This window comes from Henckelia pumila, chromosome 1 (genome assembly GCF_033568475.1).
Source record: "Henckelia pumila isolate YLH828 chromosome 1, ASM3356847v2, whole genome shotgun sequence".
NCBI lineage: Eukaryota > Viridiplantae > Streptophyta > Magnoliopsida > Lamiales > Gesneriaceae > Henckelia > Henckelia pumila.
In genome coordinates this window covers 113,636,680-113,661,747 of record NC_133120.1, presented here as the reverse complement: position 1 = coordinate 113,661,747, position 25,068 = coordinate 113,636,680, and the positions used below count along the sequence as shown (strand labels likewise).

General features: G+C 31.2%; 1 protein-coding gene across 1 annotated transcript; it reads right to left on the bottom strand.

Moving 5' to 3' along the window:
* Positions 1–6,641: 6,641 nt before the first annotated feature.
* Positions 6,642–7,397, bottom strand: LOC140875817 (glutaredoxin-C6-like). The gene has a single exon (XM_073279612.1). The coding sequence runs from the start codon at positions 7,319–7,321 to the stop codon at positions 6,881–6,883; it is 441 nt and encodes a 146-aa protein (XP_073135713.1). The 5' UTR covers positions 7,322–7,397; the 3' UTR covers positions 6,642–6,880.
* Between the last annotated feature and the right edge of the window lie 17,671 nt (positions 7,398–25,068).

Sequence of the window (25,068 nt, the reverse complement as noted above, 5' to 3'; positions counted from 1 at the left end):
TTTTAAATGGGTTTAGCTTTTATGTGAAGGAAAATTAGTTAAATTTTTTAATTTCAACTTTTATATATATGATACGATATGTGTGTGTTGGTGTGTTTTTTTATTTATTATTTTATATTAAAACTTAACTCTATTTGAATTGATTTATTTCAACAACAATATTATTTAATTAACATATATATATATATATATATATATATATATATATATATATTAATAACTTTTACAAATCTAATATTTGTATATATTTAAATATGAACTCATGATATAATTATTTATCTCAATAGGTCCTTACATGAATTAAAATATATAAGATTTTTTTAAAAATATATGTTTATTCAGTCTACAAACATATAAAAATAAAAAATTTGGTTTTTCAATCTGTTAAAAAACTAAATAGTATTTAAAAAACAAAGTATTTTGGTAGTTCAATCTTTTTGAAAACTGAATCATTATCTAATATGCACATACTTTTTCAATTTTGATTTTATCATAATAATAAATTTTAGATATAATATAAATATTGATCACTTTATCTACAAGAAAATAAAAAAACAATGTAGGTATTTCAATCTTTTTTAAAACTGAATCCTTGTCTAATTTGCACACACTTTGTCAATTTTGACCTTATCATAATAATCTATTTTACATATAATATAAATATTGATGTACGTTTATGTCCTATAACTAAAGTGTTGTTTTTTACTTTTATAACCATATATATTTTTATATGGTTTTACTTATAGTGTAAATAAAAGGACAAAATTGTTATTTCACAATTATAAAACTTTGACATTTTATTCACTCTTTTATATAGGTATAAATTAGATAAGCAGTGTGAAATGCATGCCTATTATATGTATATAGTATTTTCAGCTGCTCAACAATATTTCTCCAACTCGTTTAGTTGTTTTTTTTCACATAACTAAAACACGGTATCGGGTTTTAGTGGTCGGAAACGAATTGAGCATCATTGGTTGAACAACTGAAATTTTATATATATATATATATATATATATATATATATAACGACACCGCAATTTTATATTAGAAAAAATATATAATATATTACAATTTTTGTTGAACAATTTGTCTTTGCTGGTAGAACGATCGAACTATATCGTTTGGCTGTTGTGCGGTTTAAAATAGTTGAGTTGTATCATTACCACCAGCTATAGCTTTTGATAAAGCGACAAGCGTTCGGTTCTAAAATTGGTATCAGAGCTGAGTTCATGAGTTCGATTCCCATTGATTGTAAGGAGTGCAGTTATTGGAAAAGAGTTGTTGAGGTACAATAATTGTCCCTACTGATAGAGCGATCGAACTAGTTCTAATTTTAAAGGAAAAAAAACTCTATAAACGATTAATATTATGAAATCTAAATGTAATTTCTGGGGAAAAAAAAGGGAAATATATTGATTTCATACATCAAAGATAATGCCAAGTTTTCCAAAGATTATTATTTCATATACAGATACATATTGGTACTAAAACAATTATTTATCTACATATATTAAATGAAAATTTGTAATTTTTGGTAGAAATAATACCAATTAAATAAATATTGTTGGTAGAAATTATACCAATTAAATTAGTTTATGAATTAAAAAAATTTGAAGTTTCATTTTTAAAAAGATCATGTTATTAATTAGTTATATTAAGATATAATGCTAAAATAATTGTTTTAGTACCAATATTATGTTTAAAAATATCATGTTATTAATTATATATATTTAGGATATATCAAAATCAAAAATTTGATTTTGATATGTTTAATTTTTACATTGTGTTGTAAGATTTGTTGTACAAAATTTGTTGAACATGTAGCATTGCTCTTATATTTATCATATATATATATATATATATATATATATATATATATTAATTTTTAGCTGCCCAACCATTCCTGCCCAACTCGTTCCCGACCACTAAATTGTCCCTACTGATAGAGCGATCGAACTAGTTCTAATTTTAAAGGAAAAAAAACTCTATAATTGATTAATATTATGAAATCTAAATGTGCTTTCTGGGGAAAAAAGGAAAATATATTGATTTCATACATCAAAGATAATGCCAAGTTTTCCAAAGATTATTATTTCATATACAGATACATATTGGTACTAAAACAATTATTTATCTACATATATTAAATGGAAATTTGTAATTATTGGTAGAAATAATACCAATTAAATAAATATTGTTGGTAGAAATTATACCAATTAAATTAGTTTATGAATTAAAAAAATTTGAAGTTTCATTTTTAAAAAGATCATGTTATTAATTAATTATATTTAGGATATAATGCTAAAATAATTGTTTTAGTACCAATATTATGTTTAAAAATATCATGTTATTAATTATATATATTTAGGATATATCAAAATCAAAAATTTGATTTTGATATATTTAATTTTTACATTGTGTTATAAGATTTGTTGTACAAAATTTGTTGAACATGTAGCATTGCTCTTATATTTATCATATATATATATATATATATATATATATTAATTTTTAGCTGCCCAACTCGTCCCCGACCACTAAAACCACTACCGGGTTTTAGTTGTTTTTTAAAAAAAAAATTTGTATCACTAAAACCCACTAACGGGTTTTAGTGGTTGGGAACGAGTTGTGTGTGTGTGTTTTACAACGACATGGCAACGGATTTGCAATTGATTTATTTAATCCCACATGTTTGGGGTATTTATGATCTCAAAGCTTATTTACTTTAATTTTTACCCAAACTCGGTCATTTATTTACTCGACAACAAACATTATTAAAATAAAATTAAAGACGCAATATTCTACACTATGAATTTTGACCCATAAATAAACGTATAAATTGTTGAAGCATATTAATAATGCCATTTTTCCGACAATATGAATTTTCTCCCCATCCGAAATAGGATAGAAATTATAGTTTTAAAAGTCGAAATATTAAAAATGCAAAATTATGTTTTAAAATTATTATGTGGGAAAATCTTAAAATTCGTTCAGTAAATTTTGGTTTTGGGTCGAGTGTGCAAGTCGTTAGAGTTTAGCACTAGCTATTGAAATAAATTAATTGTTTTTAATTTAATTTTATTTTCCAAAAGACGTTATATATGTCAGATATATCAATCATGCTTGGAGCCATGTGATCCGTGCATAATCGAGATCACTATTCTTCGTTATGTTGGAACGCACGTCTTACATGAAATATAGAAAGAACCCACCTCGAGAGGTTACCACGGCACAAAAACAATTCATATATTTTGCAGTCAGTGAAACAGTAGAAAAGCTGGAAACAAACGCGGCTAGAGAGTGTGATTGGTTAAAGATCTCATTTTTAAGCATTAACTCTATGCAAAGCAAAACGAACCAAAAGGTAATAGACAAAAGAACAAAGTAAAAAACTAAAGTGGAAACCCCATAAAGAAGCCAAAGAAAACATGACTTCAGCAATGACAAAAGGAAAGGGAACAAAAATTAATTAAAGCATCAAAAAGGGGCTTTTTAGTGTAACTTTGGCCAAATAGTGAACCAAATATCACCATTATTTTAAAAAGTATTGCAAGTGGAACATCATAACACACACATATATTATATTACTATACAGAACTATTCACTTTGAATTAATGATTAAGTGTTTGAATGCATCTTACGAGCTTAGCTTTTCTCTCTTGAGAGATTGAGATGTAGATTCTCCTTGGTGTTGAGCAGTGAAAGATTCTATGTGGGCCTTTTAAGTGTTTGATTTTGCCTTCTTTCCTATAAATGGTTGCCATATATGATTCCATTACAATCAATGTCAAACACTCTCACACACATTCGTTAATTACTTGTTTTAAATCAACGAGGATGAAGATTGATTAATTAATCGTGTGATTAATTGTATGCATGATGAGAATCGGACCATCCCAATTATTCTATGTAGAGAGAAAATTATTATTTTTGACATAAAAATTAATATTTTTCATTGATCACATCAAGAAGAAGATCCCATCTCACAAAACATTGTGTTTAATGAATTTTGGAGTTCCCTTCTTAATTACTGCTAGAAATATATCTATAATTTTATCTTGATAAATAGTACTATTTGAATCGTGAATATTGAGAAATTAATCGATTTTGTTATAACCATCGAATGTACTTTCGTAATGTGTTAGATGATAAACTCAATATGTGTTCCATCGATTCTAAAATGTTTGGCTATTGGGTAGTATATATAATCTCATGGGTTTATAAGTAACTCTTTTATTAATTAGTTTAATATTTAGTACATGTCTCATGTATCTTAATCCGACTTATAATTTTTTAAATACCTACACTGACTGTAGCCATTTTTTAAGTCGCTCCTTCCGCTACACTGAATCTCAACTAAAATATCAATGTTAAATTATAAACCCAAAAGATGTTCCATAAAAAAAACATCTATTGAGTGGTGTAATCCCATATGTTTCTAAGACACTTTTTTTTATTAATTTAATATCCAACATATGACATGAGTTGTAACATAATACTAAGTTGAAATTTCCCCCAACACCGAATTTGAAATTTAGGATTTTATTTAACGTTTTAGACTTTAGTTATGCTCCCTGTGGTTATTCAAGAAATTAATATATAAGTATTTGATACTGGCCATGCCATATATATGTATATATATATATATATACACACACACACACAAAAAAAAAATATTAGTATTGGAATCTTGGGTTGTGGCCTGTGGATGCAATAACATGGAGTAGTAGGAGTGGTGGATGTTGCTGTTGTCGCAATAGGACTTGTCTATTCCAAACTTAAAGGAAAAGGAAATACAAAATTATGCATTATAATGGCCCATTTACGTGAAGTGGGGTTCATATTGCATTTTTACATGCTTAATTTCTTTTTCCTAAATTGGTATACATCTAATAATTTTGTAATGTATTCATTGGCTTAAGTACAAATTTTTCTCTTCACCAACCTTTAAATTACTATTAAAAAAATCATATCATGAACAACCATCCCATTAAAGTTCACTTTTTCCCATTGAATAATTAAATTATTATAAAGAGGGCTAAATCGAAATCTCTTATAATTACTAATACGTTTACCTGAGCGCACGCGCGCGCGCACGCACACAATATTTGTTAGTATATTTTTCTACTATATATAATTTCTTAACGAGTGGAGGGAATCTATATTTTCGGACAGTAGAAATCCAAAGTTTGGTTCTTTTTCTCTCCATCTTTCCTTTTTGTTGTCGCTCCAGATTCTGTAGATTGGAGTTTGATTCATTTGATGTAATGTTTCTTTTTCTACACTGTTACTGTGAAAGCTTTACACATGGTCTTCTCTAGTGAATATTGTGTCTCTTTTGGACACAAGCCACACACGTCTCGCGCCGGTTTCCGAGTATCAAAATTAAACTCCATATGTAATTAATTTTTCGGAAACCCCATCAATTTTACCTAGTAAAAAAAAAGTCATGCATGCTCTAATTCCGCTATATTCGACACTTGCAGTAGGGCATTGTCCTAACCGCATATCAACGACTCGTATCGGACCAAGTTTTTTTTTTTTTATACATGAGCTAGGCTACATGCTTGGCGTAACATGCATGGCCGTTGGATTCTACATAAGGGTGATAGTCTTACACTATAGGAACAATTTTTCCATATCCAGCATAATTCAAGCTTATATATGGGGTGATTTTCAAATTTATATAATTCAAGTTTTAGTTGTCGCACATTGACCGGATAAAATTCTTGAAGTTGTATGTATAAACTTGAACAATTTTTTCCCCTTGATCCTGGCTTTTGAAGTCGAGTTAAGTCCTAATCTATTCTCTTTAACTCAAGTCCATCATATATCATCAGTTTAGGTTATAATATTTTGACCAAATCAAAGTGTTGTTTTGAATTCTCAATTATTGGAGTCATTTCAAAACCATTCCCTTTCAGCCTAAAAAGAATTTCAAGTCAGTTAGCTAGAGCCGCTAGCTACAACCTTTGGGTTGCAGCTAGCATATATGGTTTATTGACAACAAAATATGTTTGCATCATATATGTTCTTTTTCTTTCATTGGGTATTAAGGTTGAAGTTTCCTTAAACAAAATAAAAAAAGGAAATAATTTTTAATTGATATATGGTAATTTGACTGTGATTAAAGGCACCAAGTTAATATAAATTTAAGATTGTAAAAAGGTCAAACCAATGAATTAATGGAGTATAATAACTCATGGATGCCAGCCATGGTTAAGACTAGATTAAAATACTTTAAAAAATTCCTCACTATTTCGCAGTCAAAAGTAGTTTGCAATGATGAACATATAAAGTGCCTGTGCATCTACGAACCAAATTTTGGCTTCGAATCATAATTTCGTCCAAGAATTATAAAACAAGCTCAAAGAATATTCAGTTCCAATTGATGGAATATTCATATATACAAAAAAAAAACAAAAATTTGTGTTGGCAAAAATCTATCGAAAAATTTAGATAATATTAACATTTTTTTAAAAAATCAATATTAATTAATCGCCGAATTTACCGTTAATGAATTAACACAAGTAATTAATAACTGAATCTCATGAAAATTACAGCCACTAGCTACTTCTTGCAAATTAATTAAGAAATTTTTAAAAAAAAAGATGCAGCTAGCAAATTTTACATATGCAATCATAAATTCATAATTCAACTGAAAATTCATCCTAATTACAATTCCCAGTACTACAAGAAAATACTACTTCACAACAAGCTAGCAGAACAAATTAAAAGCAAGCATAATAATTATATATTTTATATTAAATAGAAATATTAAAATTATTTTTTTTATATATATATAATTATGAGAGTAGTAGTAGTAGTAGCAATTAATTAAGCATATTTAATTTATTTGGGGGGTGGGGTGGACTAGCTAGCTAGCTGAGCTGACCAAGAATTCATTTCTAAGAGCACCAACTTGAACAAGCTTGGGGACCAGATTATTGCTCAAATGTAAAGCCACCAAGCTCTCCAGCCCACCAACAAACAACCCGCCTATGTACAAGGCCGGAACGCCGCCGGCTTCGGCTTCATCGGCGGTGTCCCGGTGGGTGGTGAGGGCGGCGATCTCGTCTTCTTCCAGCTCTATGACGGTGGGGTAGACTCCGATGGTTGAGAGGAGATGTTTCATCACATGGCACATGCAGCAAGAGGGTCGGCTGAAGATGATCAGAGGGTTCTCTGTTATGAGGCGTTGGATGCGCATCTCCGTCGATTCTGACACGTCGATGGCCAGTGGGGAGCTGGTGGTCGGAGTCAGCTCCAGCCGGACGCCGCCGTCTGATAGGGGCCAGGGATTCCTAACGCCTTGCATCGCCGCCGCCGCCGTGGAGATTTTTATTTGGGGGGACGTGGAGGAGAGATGTATGACAAGGGGGTTATTTTATATACGAGAAACTTGGGGGCAAGTGGTCGTTGGGGGAAAGGTATTTGTTAAGCCACCACCCTTTTTCTAAAAATAAATATAATAATGACCCTAAGTGGGATGTCCAAGTTGGTGGAGTAGATAAGCTCTTAACCAGAGATCAGAAGTTCGGTTCTTCCTATCAACGTCTTTTTGGATTAGCTTGTCACACATGGCTTGCCTAGTGTGGTTTACTTGGCTAACGTAATTTGCAGGCTATTGCGTTAGTTCGAAGGTTTACCCAGTACGCATCGAAGATAGCGGCTGCGGGTTTCCACGTAAAAAAAAAATATAAATATATAATAATCATATTTTTTATGATTTTTTTTACGAGAAGATTTTGTTGTATTGAAAATTTTCGGATCTGGTATCAGATGCAGGATTGAGTTTGTATTTGAGAGGTATTTGAAGGAAAAATTTGAAATTTGAGATGGATTTGATTGTCATGACAAACAATAAATCCACAATTAATCACCTCTTGATCGTTACATTGGATTATTAGGTTTGTTCTTGAGTTGTGATTGTGCATAATGTAAAATGTGGTTTTCAAGTTTGCATTATTTTTTATATTTAATTTCGAAATGGGAAAAAGTAAATTATATTATTCTCTCCCTTAAAAATCTGGATACATTATTATATCTCGTATATATCAAATTATAATATGCATATGCACCACACACACGACGTATAGAGTGCAATTAGTATGTCATGAATAAAGCAAGAATCTTGTAAAATAGACACGTAATTTTTATTTGGGATTTTTTATAAAAAAAAAATCCCAAATAATAAACATCCTACAAGTTAGTGTATAAAAAATGGGGAATCATTGGACCCGTTATTGTTGAATTAATGGGAGAGTGGGCTTTAGGAAGAAATGTGAAGGTGGGTGACATCACAAAGTAACATATTACGTTAGTCATGATGTAAGAGGGAACAGCCTTTATTTATTTATTTATATGTGTATGTTTAATATGATGTCTACTCACCGTGGACACTTGTGTGAACATCCATCGATTGAGTGTACAATTTCGACATGACGTACACTCAATATAAACTTCACTTATGTGAACATCACAGAAGTGATTTATGTGAACATTAATAAGGTGACACTCGCGAATATATAATATATTACTAGCATTCAAGCACACGTTTTGCGTGTGATATAATATATAAATTTAATGTATTTATATATCTATATTTATTTTATTTTAAATATTTGATTTGAAAAGAGAAAGATCTTTTTTAGATGAAGTGATGAACGTGATTAATAAAGATAGTGAGAGAAGATAGTGGGTGATGAAATGGGGTAATATATTAATATTGAACATTTTTTCTCTTTGATCCAACAAAAATGAAAAGACAAAAACATTTTTGAGAGTTTAAATGTAATATTAAAATAATGTCATCAATTACATACCAAAAAAGTTTTAAAAAAGTACGAAATATTATAAGATAGTAAAAATATATTGACACATATAGAAATACACACATTGATCAATGATCATGATATACAATGACATGACCAATACAACATGGGAGATGGTAGGAATTTGCACTAGATGACAATAGAAATGAAGAGATCACGTGGATCTGTTTCTTGGCTTTTACATCTTCAACATTTAATGTAAATAAATGGTAATAAATACTTGCATTAATAAATTAAGTACTAATGATTTCATTTGTAATAATTAAAACGTTCCTCAATCGCGGGTTCCATCTAAGCTCGTGGTAAACCCTTAAATTTGGAGTATAGTGCTTTTGTTTTTTAGTGCCAGTATGCTTAATTAAAAAGAACACTAAAGTAGTGCCCTATAAGTGGGAATTTAGTGATCCGTTTTTCTAAACAATTAGAATCTACGTTTGGAGTTTGTTATTGAGATTTATGAATTAACTTGTAGGATGATAATTGCTTTAATTAATATAATTAGCGACTTATAGTCATTAATATAATTTGGGCTTATTTTTATAAAAAAAAAATTTGAATTATCAAAATGGATAAATTTGATCAAAATCTTAGATTCATTTCATATCAAGTTATGCAATTTCAAAAATAATTGAGATAAGTTAAATATGTCGGATTATTCTATGTTACATCTGAAATATTTTTCTCCCTATGATATGGTCAAATATTAACTGTTGTATCATCAACAGATATGTCAACTTCCATAAAATTAAAATGTGAGTGATCCACATGATATAATTATATTGAAATAAGTGGAGATGTAAGGATTAATAGAACTAAAATGTCATCAATAATATTTCATTTAAAACATGTAAGGATTATTTTAAGCTTAATTAACATCAAAACCACTTGTGTTATTTTAATTATTAAATTTTAATATTTTAAATCAAGAAGTAACGATGTATCTTTATAATCTTTCTCAAAGACTTCTTATGACTTTAGGTTCTTTTGTTTTATAAAAAAATCATTTACTTAAATTCGCAAAAACCTTCCACTCACTCTATTTTTACATAAAATTAAAAAACTCTTTTTATAATACAAGCAAAACGCATATATTTTTCATTAATCTCTTCCTATATATAAAGAATCTCTCCCTTAGACACTATCTTTTAAATTTCCAAAATTGCCCTTATATAATATAAATATTACAATTTTATTTTTATTTTTTTTTTGAAATTTTGATATTTCAAATTTTCATATTTTTCTCAACTAAACATTGTAGATAAGATAAATTGATAAAAAAAATTTAAATTTATTTTTATATTATTTTATAAATGTTAAAAAATAAATTTAAATATTATTGAAAAAATAATATTTATATATAACATACAATATTAAATATATTGTATGATTTTATGCGATTATGCTAGTAAAACATAAACATGAAAAACAAAAATAAGACGTAGACTTCTTGTTTTCCCAACTCAAGAAATTATTCTTGGCGTAAGATCTGCAGTTTATTACATTAATTGAACCAATTCTTTTGACCATTTTTTTAAGAAAAAAACGACAAATTAAACGTGACGTCTGCTTATTATTAGACGTGCTGTTACGTAACAAAATACCAATCATGGAGCATTGAATACATAAAATCAAATAGTTTTAATTTCTAGTCTACGGCACTGTTATAGTTGGGATACCAAAAATCAACATGTCAACTCGACACGAAAAATATCAAGTTAGAGTTGGAGGTTTTTGGGTTTGGATTAAATCAGATTAATTCGAAAGTTAATCCGAAAAAATTAATCAGGTTCAGGTCGAATCAAGTTGACCCCAAAAACTAACCCGTAAAATTTAATCAGGTTTGGGACGTTCGAGTTGAACCATGATTATCCAATTTTTTAATTATTATTTTTATATAAAATTTTTAAAAAAGATTCTTTATATTTTTATATGTTATATGTTTGAAAAAATTTTATTGGTATAATAGATTTTCGTCATTTAATGTTTATTTTATATAATTTTGATTTTTTAAAATACTTTTTTTGGTAGTGAGTATATTTTAAATTTTATACAACTAGACTTTCAAATTTAAATTATATATACGTTTAGATTTTTTTGTTATGTGATTAAGTAAAATATTATTATTGTGTGTTTTGAATTTTTATTTATTTATTTTTTAAAAATAAAATCGAGTTAGTTTGGATTGATCGGATTAGTCGGATTAACCGGACCGACATTTTTGGGTTGATTCGGGTTTGGATCGGGTTCGGGTTGAGAAATTTTAAAATAATATTTTCGCTCACCCGACCCACCCGAATTGATACCCCTGTTATAGTTTTTCGGAAGCAATTGTGCCAAGTCCTTTATTTTTTTTTTTTTGAAAGTTTATAAGGTACATAAAATCTCTGAATAATAAGCTAATAAATCTTTTATTTTTAAAGAATCATGCATGTTTAATCGAAAATTTCATGAACATTTATCGAACTTATTTGTAAAGAAGTTTATGTCTGATCTTTAAATCGAGTATTTGTCCTTTCTCGTACGTCCGATGTTTTAGAATGTTGTCTGCTGAGATAATAAATTTTACAAATTTGAATTAAATCTATTTATATATAAAAACAAGAAAGTATGCTAAAATGAGAAAACATAATTTTTTCCGCCCAAAGCAGATTACTAAATATAGAAATATTGCAAAAATTTTACATTGAAAAAATATTAACATAAATTATTATGAGATAATAAATAACCGATAATTTTTGCCTTTTAAAGTAGAAAAATTGTTGCTGGATAAGAATAAATTTGATCTATTACTTTAAATTTATTTAAATTATATTTTGAGAAAATAATAAATTAAATTTTTGTCACCTCTTAACCGATACTTTTGCCTTTTGAAGTAAAAAAATTGTTGTTGGATAAGAATAAATTTGATCTATTACTTTGAATTTATTTAAGGATTATATTTGAGAAAATAATAATTTAAATTTTTTTCACCTCACAGCTGTTGACAAGATGATAAAAATATTAAATTTTTCTTTCTATCAATAATTTATTTCAAGATCATGTTGAATTTAAATTTCTTAAATTCAGTAATCAATTCATGGATTAATATAAAACTAAATATTTACTTAAGAAACAATCAGCATGATTTTCAGATCCATTTCACGTGCTAATTCAATAAATTCCAAGATAATACATTTTAAACAAAAATCTGAAAAATCCTTTTAACGTGATATTTAAAATTTTAATTTTTTAACTAACAAAAATCCAATTCAAGATCATGTTGAATTTAAATTTGTTAAATTCAGTAATCTATCCATAGATTAATATAAAGCTAAATATTTTGTTGGGAAAAAAATTACAATCAGCATGATTTTCAGTGCTACTTCCAAGATAATATATTTTTTTAAAAAAATCTGAGAACTCCTTTTAACAAGATATTTAAAATTTTAATTTTTTAACAAACAAAAATCCATACAAGATCATGTTTAATTTAAAATTTTTAAACATGATAATCAATCCATAGCTTAATATAAAGCTAAATATTTGCTTTGAAAATAATCACACTGCAAAACGATTTTTTTTTTCATTTCACGTTATATTTCGCCAAGATTTTGATAAATGACACTCATCTTCAGTGTAATCCATAAGGTTTCTCCAACCATGAGTTTATGTGTTATGAAGCTACGTTTGGTTCATCGATATGAACCCAAGTCAAAGAAGAACGAAATTTTCAGCGTAGAATGTGTTTTCCACGATGAGGTAAAATTTACCAATTGTTTGTTTTCTTGCTGAAACAGTACAAATATAAATATAAACTTTACATGTGTCGTATTCTACAGGTTTCACACATTCATGGGACGATCACAAATACAGTTATGGGGTTTGATTTATTAATATATGCTCATTTATTTCATAAGTTTATTTTAATTTATATATTTTACAAACATATTTTTAAAACATTGGTTTTCTAGGTTTAAGATTCATTTAAGATTCGTTGACATCACTGAAAATGAAATTTTCTTAATTTGGGACAGAGAGTGCATTCAAATTTTTGGAAAAACAACGCATGAAATTAATGCCGAGATGGAGAATCAGGTTTTTATTCTATGGTTTTAATAATATATTATAATTTATTTATTAATTTTATATATAGTAAATTATAATATATATATATATAGTGTGTATATATATATATATATATATATATACACACACGTAAGCTTTTAATCACCCACACAATATTTCAGGGTACGGATGCTTCAAAAACACCAAAAGAAGTTGATCATTTAGTTGATCGGAAGGTTCTGTTTAAAGTTCAAATTAGAACCAACCAGATTCACGGATTTAATGGAACATACATTGTCATGAAATTAACAGAATACCCTACTATTGTGGAAAACTATTGTGGAGAAGTTTTTGAAAGTCATGTATGATATTGTTTTTTACTTGAATGTCAATATATATTTAAATTTTAATATAATATTTATTAACATTCTTGATTTATTTCAAGAATCTGATTTGTTTTCAAAATTGAATAATACTGAAACAGGAGATGTTGAGGTAAATATTACAAAATCAAATATATCTTCTATATGAATTTATAATAATAAAACAAAATATCAATTGTTTTTATTATTTTTAGGTTTTTTCGTCGGAAGATGAAGTCTTCACTCCTTTAAAATCCACTAGCAAGACCGTGATTTCAAATGATGTTCAAAATGATTCTATGCTGAAACGAACACTCATTGATAAGTTCTCATCTACAGCACCCAACAAAAAATTAAAAACTAAAATCAAGCAAGAGAAGGACTAAAATATATTTATTCGCATTGAGAAAATTTATTCCCAGTTGTTATTAGATATTAAGGTTTCTGAGAGTTCTATTTTGATTTCCAGTTTAGACGGGTTTTGGATTTTTAATTTTAATTCTACTACTATTGTTTTAATTAGAGGATTTAAGTTTAATTGTTGAATTTTAAATTTTCGGAATTTATGGTTTATTGGTTTATAATTTTTTTTATTCTATAATGTCTCAAAATTTATACAAGGTTTTTATATACAATTTTAAATAAAAATCTTACGACACAACTTAAAATATTTAAATCATTTTATTTTATTTTGACAGTACCATCGGCTTAATATTTTAAAAATAATCAAATATTATATTTAATACTACCATAATTACACGTATAAATTTGCTTAAGTATTCAAAGTGTAGTATTTTATGCATATATGAAATGAAATGCTAATAAAATACGAACACACAATAATTTAAAAATAATATATTTTTTCTAACACAACCATTTAATGAGAACAATGTTTTGAATTTTAAAATAGAGTCTCACATATTGTTTTTTTTTCGATATGATGAAATTTTAACTACTAATAAGAGGGCATATTCAATTCGTAACGACTTTTATTGACATCACTTATGTTTGCTGATAAAACTAAGATATACTTCAATAGACACTGATTTATTTGGTTTTTTTTATAAAAAAAAAAAATAGAAGGTAAACAGAAAATTGTGCATAAATTTAAAATAAGATTGATGCCAAATAGACAAATAAATATTTTATTTGGAAAATCAAACTAAAATTGAAACAAATCATGGCCATTCAATTAGTTTATCACATGATCAACAATAGATTAAATTGTTTACATTTCGATACAAGCAATAATATGTCATTAGATGTTTATTATTTGAGGAAAATCTCAAAAATTTGGGATTCTTATCTATATAATCCCATAATCTATGGGATCCATATATAAAACTTATGACTTTTAAGATTCAAATAATCAATCTAATTCCAACTTTATCTTATCATGACTTCAAACAGATTGATTACTTCAATTATAAATAACACAAATTAGTTCTATAAGACACATTTATAAATAACACAAATTAGTTATATAAGACACATTTTTCAACGTATTATATTAAAGTAATCACAGTCCACAGATATGTTGTCAAAAAAGAGGATCCGTGAAAAAGTACACTGATTTATGTTTTTGAATGCCGAAAAGAATTCGAAACCAACGATGAAGTATTTTCTTGGTCGATCTGTACATAATAACGACACAAATGTTTATTAAACCCGTAAATTAATCCAAAAAAATGTAAACAAGAACAAGTATTCGTCGAAACATTTTTCTCATGAATTATCATTATAATTGATTATTTATTTAAATGTTTTATGTTGTAAATATTTAAACAAAAAATCTGGAACCGAGAGCGACAATACCACAACAATCTAATTTACGTGATTCAGTTAACACGGTTATGCCAACATGAATATCTCCTTTAAACGAGATCACAAATGGTATGAATTTTATTTTTTTTAATTCGACAAAGTACAATTTTTTCACATTTGTCTAATCTAAATTATTATATTTATTTCTTTTAAATATTGGTTTTTGCAGCTAATCCATTTGCTCAATTTGGCTTAGACCTTGATGCTGCCACTCAGGCATTACGAGTCTAACCGACATAAATATTTCTTCTCAAATGCCTAGCAGCTCAACTAAAAATCTCTCTAAGATAGTTGATGTAATAAGTGATGAAGATTTTCCTCTATCTTCTGTCAAGAATGTTGATAGACCGAGTCGCAGTGTCAGTCAGCCAAGAAATCAACTGCAATGATACAGAAATCAACTTCAGCGCAAAAGATCATCATCATCCTTTGAACGTTGTCTCGAATAGTGTATCCTTTGTAGAAGAAATGACCGTGATAATGACCGTGACAGCAATCAAAAAAATTTAACGACAAACGTTGTGTTTAAGGAAGTTTTTCAAAATTTATAGAATAATTTTTTGGTTTTCTAATTGTCTATAATGCATTAAGATCATTTTTGTATTTTAATTTTTTATTCAACTGCTCACTAATTTGAATAATTAATTGTATAAAATAATACTCCGTGCATCGCACGGGTGAAATACTAGTATATTATAATGATGCACGGGGTGGAATACTAGTATATTGTAATTCATCAATTGTGCAATCGCACTTCAAGTACTTAAGAGATGCATGGCCTTCCTATACACGGAATTGGAACTATGATTAATGTTTAAGCGCTTGGATGCAGGAACAGTACTCGATGAGTAGAGATGACAATGGTTCGGTTCTAAATCCGGTTTCGCATTGAACCCGACCCGGCGGGGCGGGTTTAGACCCTGCCAAGCGGGCCCGCATGCGGGTCCGGGGTGGGTCTCGGGTTTGGCCGTACCCGCCCCGCCCCCCCCCCGCCAAAAATATATATATTAAATATACTTTAATATAAATATAAAATATACATATATATATTAATAATATATAATTATATTATTTATATTACATAATCAATATTTTATCTCTAATTTGAGTTTATAATATTTTTTGGATTTAAATAATTTTAATATATTATGATATTTTTAATATGAAAATATATTATTATGATTTTTCTTTTGTTATTAATTATTAATAAAAAAAAAGTGATATATTTTAACTTGTAAAAATATTTTTTTGTCCTAAATATTATTAATATAAATTTAAAAAATAAATTTAATGATGATTTGTTAATTTTTTAACTTATTTAATTTTTTTATTTAATAAAATTTAAATTATATTTAATTTGGCGGGTCCAACGGGTCTAACCCGGATTGGACCCGCCGGGTCCACGGGTTGGCGGGGCGGGTCTCGGGTTTGCCCAAACCCGTCTCGTTACCATCCCTATCTATGAGGTATATATGGAAATTCGACGTTACAGATACGACGAGGTATGTAGTTTTATTTGTAACATCTATGACCCTAATTGATAACAAAGGAGTTTCGGATTTAGCTTTAATACATAGCTCTAAATTAAAGTAGTGTTTGAAAATACTTTAAAACATGATTACGAGTTTTTTTATTTAAAAAAATGAAAATTTTGCGAAAAAACAAAAGGATTATAATCATTTTTAAAGCATTTCCAAATAATAACCAACTTCCAACTTGTCAAAAAAAAAAAGGATAATGTTGTGTGTACGTAGAGTCTTATAAAGAGGGTGACCGGTGACACGTCCTATATTAAATTAGAAAAGTATATCAAAATTCTTTTAAAATATCTTTATTTTCAACCTACAATTATATATTTGTCTTGTTCAAATATACTCTTAACAAAATTATTATTATTTTTTATTTTATTGTTTATTGTGCAGTTTTAGGGCGTCAAAATTAAACCCGACACCAGTTTACCAGATAATTATCGGATTAAGGTAGAGGTTTTGGTGTTCAGGTTAGACCCGAAATATTTGATTTTTTTAAAATTTTTAACAAAATAATTAAATACACATAATAATAATCAATATATTTTGATTTAAATACATAATAACAAAATCTCACTTATAGAATTCTATATAATTTAAATTTTAAAGTTCAAGGGTACAAAATTTAAAATATACTTAATACACAAAATAAAAATTATTTTTAAAAATCAATGTTTTATAAAATAATTATTACATGTTAAAAATCTATGATACAATATACAATAATTTGTTTTAAACATATAATATATAAAAATATAGTAAATATTTCTTAATTCTATAAATAAGTAAAATTTTAAAAATTTCTCTAACCAAATCCAAATAAATCAACAGCGACCTACTCGAACTCAACTAACCCGATTCATCAAAACCTACATGATTTGATTTTTTATTTTGTTTTTTCTCATAATAATTAATTATTACACATAATAATAATAAATATATTTTAATTTAAATACATAATAATAAAACCTCTCTTATATATATATGATGTAAATTTGAAAGTTTAATTTTAAAATTTTTAAAATATATTTACTATAAAAAATAAACAATTATTATTTTTATCGAACTCAATAAATAATTATATTTTCATAATTTTATTTTAAATTTTATAAAATAATTATTTTTATTGAGCTTAGTAAAATTAATTCTATAAGTAATAAAAAATAATAATATTTTTGTTAAAAGATTTTTGAGCAAGACAAAGAATTGTAGATTGAAAAGAAAAAAAAATATTAAAAAAATTTGAGATATTTTCTTAAGACAAAAACTTCTATGAGACAGTCTCAAGTGTCATTTTTTTGAGACGGGTCTCTTATATAAATTATCCATTAAAAAGTATTACATTTTATGTCAAAAGTATTAATTATTATTGTAAATATGGATAGAATTGACCCGTCTCACGAATAAAACCATCTCACATGAGTATTACCTTTTTCTTAATATAATAGGGCATGTAACCCTCTATGTAAGACTTTATATACATATAGCATAAAAAAGGGACAAGATATGTGGTTCAATTAGAATCGTTTGATTATGTTCATATATATACATAAAATTAAATGGGACAATCAGTACGAAATTAATAGTATCTAATAACGAAGAGTAAGTTTTTGTGCATGGCCTGATCAATCATCAAGGAAGTTTCCTGATCCTCAAAAGCCTCTACTTATGCTGGAAGGAAAGAAAAAGCCTACTGCAAAGAAGATTGACACGGTGCAATGTCATGAATGTCAAGGCTATGGTCATTTTGCCAATGAATGTGCAAATAGGTTTCAGAAAGGGATGAACACATCTTTGAGTGGTGAATATTCTGAAGAAGGTAAAGAACAGAATGAAGAAGAAAGCCACACATCCTGACAGCATTGATGGAAAAAAAAAAAAGCTGATGCAAGTCAATCCTTTAGGTGTTGCCGCAGGTGTTGCCACACCTGGCCGCAACATCTCCCAAAGGTCAGTATGTTTAAATTCTTTTACTGCTGATAATGTGAATAATTCTGATGCAGGCGATGAAAGAATGTCTCTGGAAGATGTGCGAATGCAATATGAAGAGTTATATGCTGACTGGGTTGAACGAAATAAGAAGAACACTTTTCTTTCAAGAGAAAATTCTGATTTGAAGGCTGATGTATCAAGACTTGAAGTTATGCTGAGTAAGAAGGATCTGAAATTAAGTCAGGTTAAGGATTGTAGTGACCCTTACCCGGATCACCTACTAAACAGAACTTATGCATGCAATTAACTTAATAAAACAGATATCAGAATAAAACTGCGGAAACCAATAACATTATACAATCCCAAGTAAAGGAATCTGTAATTATCCAATATTATACAACCAAATCGAATAGCTGTATAAACCCAAAAAACAGTAATAAAACCTAGACGAAGCTCCAGCTGGCCAACCACTGACTAGCCCCTCCTGGATCCACCCTCCTCGTCCAATCGCAAACCTGCCCCATGGAATAGGGTGTCCAGAAAATACAGAGTACGAGACGTGAGCATAAAACGCTCAGTGCGAGAGTATGATTATACATGCATGCAAAGTGAACTCCCTATAGACTCGAGGTCAAGGATCAGATAACAGAGACAGACCGGGCCCTGGTATGTAGCACGCTGTGTCGTCGCTTCAGGAGGTGGCTCCCATACCGAGATAACCGTGGAAACGCCGGACCCAAATCGATGGAAGTCCATCCACTAACAGGATAGGGTACAACCCTACTACAGACATCTCGAAGGAGATACAGCAAGATGCAAATGAATGCAGCATAACATCATGGCATATAAATCATGCAGTCACATAATACATGCATACTCAGTCAGGATATCTCGAACAGTACTTTCATACCTCAAATACCAGGTAGGCACTACCAGCTCTAAGTCCAAGCCTAAAGTCCGCCTACACAGCGAAATGATACTACTATCATTATAGCGCCCTAAAAGCCTTAACTAAGCTATAGCATACTCCTAAATATTTATAGGAAGCAAAAGCTATACCTTCGTCCGTTGTTAGCCCTTTGATGTCGATGCCTCCAGAACTTGGGCACAACTCCGCTACGACTATCGAACGTCTAGACGACTCCCGGTTCAAGCCTAGGAAGGCTAGAACAACTCGAATATGACTAGAAATAGAGAGGAAATCCGGAATTGGCAAGGAGAAATGAAGCCTCGGCCTTCTATTTATAGACAACGATCGGAACTTCCGATCCTTGATCGGAACGTCCGAACCTCGATCGGAATGTCCGATCCTGCCATCGGAGCTTCCGAAGATCCTGATCTGCCACGTGTCAAAATATCATTTGTTGACTTCGGATAGGGGTGATCGGAACGTCCGATCCTGATCGGAGCTTCCGATCCAGCCACGCGTCATGGATGACGTAATATCATCGGTGCCTCCGATCCTCATCGGAGCTTCCGATCCCGGTCGGAGCTTTCGATCGTCCCTTCGGAGCTTCCGATCCGTCCAATCCCCAATTTATTTAATTAGCATTAATCCTTTAATTACTCATTAGGGCACGGGCTACTACAAGGATGAACTCATGAAAGCTAAGGCTACACTGACTAAATTCAACTCAAGCACAACCAAGCTTGATTCTTTACTCATGATGGAAAGAGATGATAAGGCTGGACTAGGTTTTGAGAACAGTAAATTTGAGATTGGTGAATGCTCAAAAGGGCCGGTGTTTGTCAAGAAAAGTAGCTGTTCAGAAAGATCAACCAAAAAGGTCACATCAACCGATCTTCCAAAACCAAAGCCACAACCTACTGCTCATGTAAATCCCAGAAGGAAAGGTAAGTATGTTTGTCATTACTGTCATAGACCCGGTCATATCAAACCATGCTGTTTTAAGCTGCAAGAAGACTACAAATATAGATCTGCACCGAAGGTGTTGCCTAAGGTGTTGCCAACACCTTTCCACAACATCTTCAGAAACAGATCTACTATAAGACAGGTTTGGGTACCAAAAGCTGATATTCATTGCTATATGATTTATACTGCTTCGAAAACTAATGTTTCAGGTGCTTGGTACTTTGATAGCGGTAGCTCACATCATATGACATGTTCTAGAAAGCTTCTCACAGATTATGTGTAACGCCCCGTTTTTATCTTAATTGATGTTATTTGAGTTAATCAGTGATTTCAGAATTCGAGATTGAACTCTTTATTTATCAGTGACTATTTTGAAATTTTAGGAAATTTCAGGGACTAAAACGCAAAAATGTTTTTTGTTATAAGTTAGAGATTTTGACTAAGTCTCCACTTCTTCCCTTCATCACCTCCAAACCGTTCACTCCTCCATTGAAGCGACCAAAAGCTTCCCCAAGCTTTTGTGATTTCGATTATAGCTCAATCCGTCCGATAGAATTGAATTCTGACTTGATATCTACGATCACAACATCGAGTGCTCCGTTTGGAAGTAAGTTTCTCTTATTTCTAAGAGGTTTGAATTTTTGGATGTCTTTAGAATTGATTGATATTCGCAGAGGATGATTATGAGTTAGTAGTGATCGTATATCTAAGACGGTTCGAAGATCTAACGACGATCGGATTTGTTATGATTTTTCTTATTATTTTTGAAAACCTTATTTTTGTGATGTGTTGGTATTGTATTGGAATTGAGGTTTGAGGTTGATTATGAGTTCTTTGGATTGTTATCTTGCTGTCTGCGTTTCCGGTTTGATCAGTATATAGCCGTTATGCCGTCAGTTTGAAGTTTGAACGTCGTTTTGATGTTTTAAGTTATACGAGTTTGATATGAGTTTGATATCGATTTTGATCACCATGACTTCTTCTGATAGATTGAATTGAAGTTCTTGAAGATTGTGAGCCTTGCAGTCTTGATCAGTTTTGTAGTGGCCCATATCCAGAATTAACGATAATGAGTAATTATCGTGTGATCATGTTATATTTAGTAAAAACGTGATTAAGAAGACTTCTAAATGGATTAACGGAGCCTGGCAATAGACCCAAAATGATCAGAAATGGTCCGGTGGGTCAGACAGATCGGAAGCTCCGAAGTTAGGATCGGATGCTCCGAAGGTGATCGGAAGCTCCAATGAACGATCGGAAGCTCCGATCGAATTACGTCATCTATGACGTGTGGTTGATCGGAAGCTCCGAACAGGATCGAAAGCTCCGATCACCCCTATTCGAAGTCAACCAGTGAGATTTTGACATGTGGCAGATAAGGATGTTCGGAAGCTCCGATGGCAAGATCGGACGTTCCGATCAAGGATCGAAAGTTCCGATCGAGGATCGGAGGTTCCGATCGATGCCTATAAATATAAGGTCCGAGGCATTCATTTCTTGCCAATTCCGAATTGTTAGAACCTAATGGGGGGGGGGGGGGATTTAGGTTCTATTGGCAACTTTAGCAATTTAAAGCGATTATGCAAGTACGCAAGTGGAAGACTTAAGCAATCAAATAATAAGTGCGGTAAATAAATGCGTAATGTAAATAAAGCAGTAAAAGGGATAAGAGATGTTTATGGAAGTTCGACGATAAATCGTCTACGTCTCCCCTTCTTGGTTAAGTCGATTAACCAAGGATCCACTAGCACTTCGAACGTCTTGGCCTTGATGGCTCCAAGCATAGCCTTACAACTTGACACGATCACCGCGCCGATACAACTCAACACTCTTGGCCTTAAGGGCTCCAAGGATAGCCTCAACACTCGTAAAATACACTTGGCTTCACACACAAGTGTTTATAAAACCGAGCAACCAACTCACAAACTAACAACCCTCGATATTACAACCCCGAATACAACTCGATATGTGAATATATTTTGAACACTCAAAAGGGGCTACAAATTTCTCAACAAATGACTTGAATGATGCTTGAGAGGATTGAGAGACTTGAAGATGTTGGGATGATTTGAATGGCCTCGGAATGCCTCCTTTTATAGCTGAAATTTTGACATCGATCGGAACTTCCGATCCCTGCATCGGAGCTTCCGAAATTTGAATTCTGAGACACGCGGGTGTACTGGATCGGAACGTCCGATCCACTTCGGAGCTTCCGATCGGCGCAATAAATATGGTGTCGGGCAAAAGTCTTCCGGACAAGATTATCAGGCGGCCGTTCAGGATCGGAACGTCCGATCCTGTTCGGTGCTTCCGATCTGCTTCACTTCGTTGCCTCCGATCTGCTTCCGAACAATATAATTTTACATAGAAACTGATCGGACCTTCCGAACCACGATCGGAGCTTCCGAACCTGTTCTTTGTAGCTTCCGTTCCTCATTCCGACCAATATAAAAAATCCCTGAAATAGATCGGAGCTTCCGAACCAAGATCGGAGCTTCCGATCTACCCTTAGCTTCCGAAGATGCTTCTGATCATGATCGGAGGTTCCGATCTCCAATCGAAGCTTCCGATCCCGTAGTAGTAAACTTCTTCGAATTTTGTTTCTGATTTTGAGTATGAATTTAGTATTAATTCATCTTTGAAAATTTTAACTCTGTAATAAGCTCAATGTAAATATTAGTAACATTTTAACCTAGTTTTGTTAATCATCAAAACATAGAGATATAAGACTTGTTAATGCATTAAAAACATTAATCTCATAATTCGAGATTTATATGCGTTTAAGGCGTAACAATCTCCCCCTTTTTGATGATCACAAAACTTGGTTAAAAACAGGAGATAAAATATACGATAATCATAAACAATTTTTATTAAGCAACAGATTTTAACGGATAAACAAATTTTATCAGATAAACAAATTTTATCTTAATTAATATTTTAACCATTAATTCTCCCCCTTTGTGATAAACAAAAAGTAATGAAACATATAAAAAATACTCAACAATTTCATTTACAATAATAAATTTTTAATACAACGCAAGAAAGAAGAGAAAAAAAAATACAAATAAAATAAAAATCTAAGAGTCATCATCATGCTGCGGAGGAGGGTAGCGAGCGGCGAAATCATCAAATCGAGTCTCCAGAGAGGCAACTCTAGCAGTCAACTCGGTAAAATGAGTGTGCATACTCGTCTCAATGCGATGAAGAGCCTCGAAGAGTCGGTCGCTAGGAAATTGATTTATTGGTGTAGGAGGGACCTCAGGAGCCTGGAAAGGAAGATCACCAATGGTAGACGCAAAGGCCTCAAAACTGGAAGAGGATGGAATATCAGTGTTGGGCGGACCAGTCGGAAAGCCTTTGGTTTGGATAGAGTGAGGAAGAGAGGAAAAGTCTCGATGAAAATCAGAAATAGGAGAAAATCTAGAAAAAGCTCGACTAGGATCATCAACCCATCGAGAATACACAGGATTCCAAGATAAATCCATCCTGATAATTGACTGATGGTTGATGATATGACTCGACTGGATTTCAAGAGAAGGGATCCCCTCAAAATCAATATCAAAACGACTCAAAATCCGGTTAATAAACCGGGCAAAAGGAAAGGAAACCTTTTTAGCCGTCGTTGTCGTGTGATGCATAGTCTGCATAACAAGGCGCGGAAGGTTAAAAGGTCGAGAGGAGATGATATGAAAAAGATTATACAAATCCAGATATTTGCAAGTGGAGAGGTCTCCACTGCGGGGAACTATGGATGTGGTGATGAGTTTTTGAATGATTTGGAAATCAGGACAAAGACTCTTGAGATGGATTCGATCGTCAGCAGCAGTGACTTGACGACCGAGAATAGTAGAAAGAAAGAGATCACGATCAAAGTTTGGATCATTTTGTGGCCAAGTTTGGGAAAAGTATTCACCGGGTCCATTCCTGGGAAGATCAAACCAGGAGGACAGATCAGCAGAAGAAAAAATGATATGCCTACCTTGAACGATGGTGGCAATGGTGATATCACCATGCCCTAATTCGAGTTCAAGGTTGGCATAGAACTCGTGAATTAGTGGAGGAAAGATTCGGTCGGGGATAGATGGCTGAAAAAAGGATTCCCAATGTTGAACATTGATTAAGTTCAACAGTAGGAGATGGGATTGGGCCAAGTAAGTAGTATCTAAGATACGACCCGGATGAATCTGACGATGTAAATAATCATCAGGTATGGGCCTAGACACAGCTGGTTGGGTAGGATCACGGACAATAATAGGACGACTAGAACTCGCCTGATCGCGACGGCGTTTGACAGGCATTTTAATATGTTGGAATCGGATAAAATAGAGATAAGAGAAGAATTTTAGGTGCAAGAAATCGGAATGAGCGATCTGATATTTATAGGGGATGGAACGATCGGAAGCTCCGATCTGGATCGCTCGTTCCGATCGTGCGGTCCACTGAGGTAAGGCCACGTGTTGATCGGAAGCTCCGAACAAGCTTCGGACGTTCCGATCCTGAGGCGGTAATTAAAGATAAGACGGTGAAAAGTAATTTGAAAAGTCGGATTATATGGGGATCGGACGTTCCGATCGTGATCGGTGGTTTTGATCCGCATCTAGGAGGGAAAAATTACCGCGCAAGATGAAAAGTGGCGGGATACAGATCGGTGGTTCCGATCTGGATCG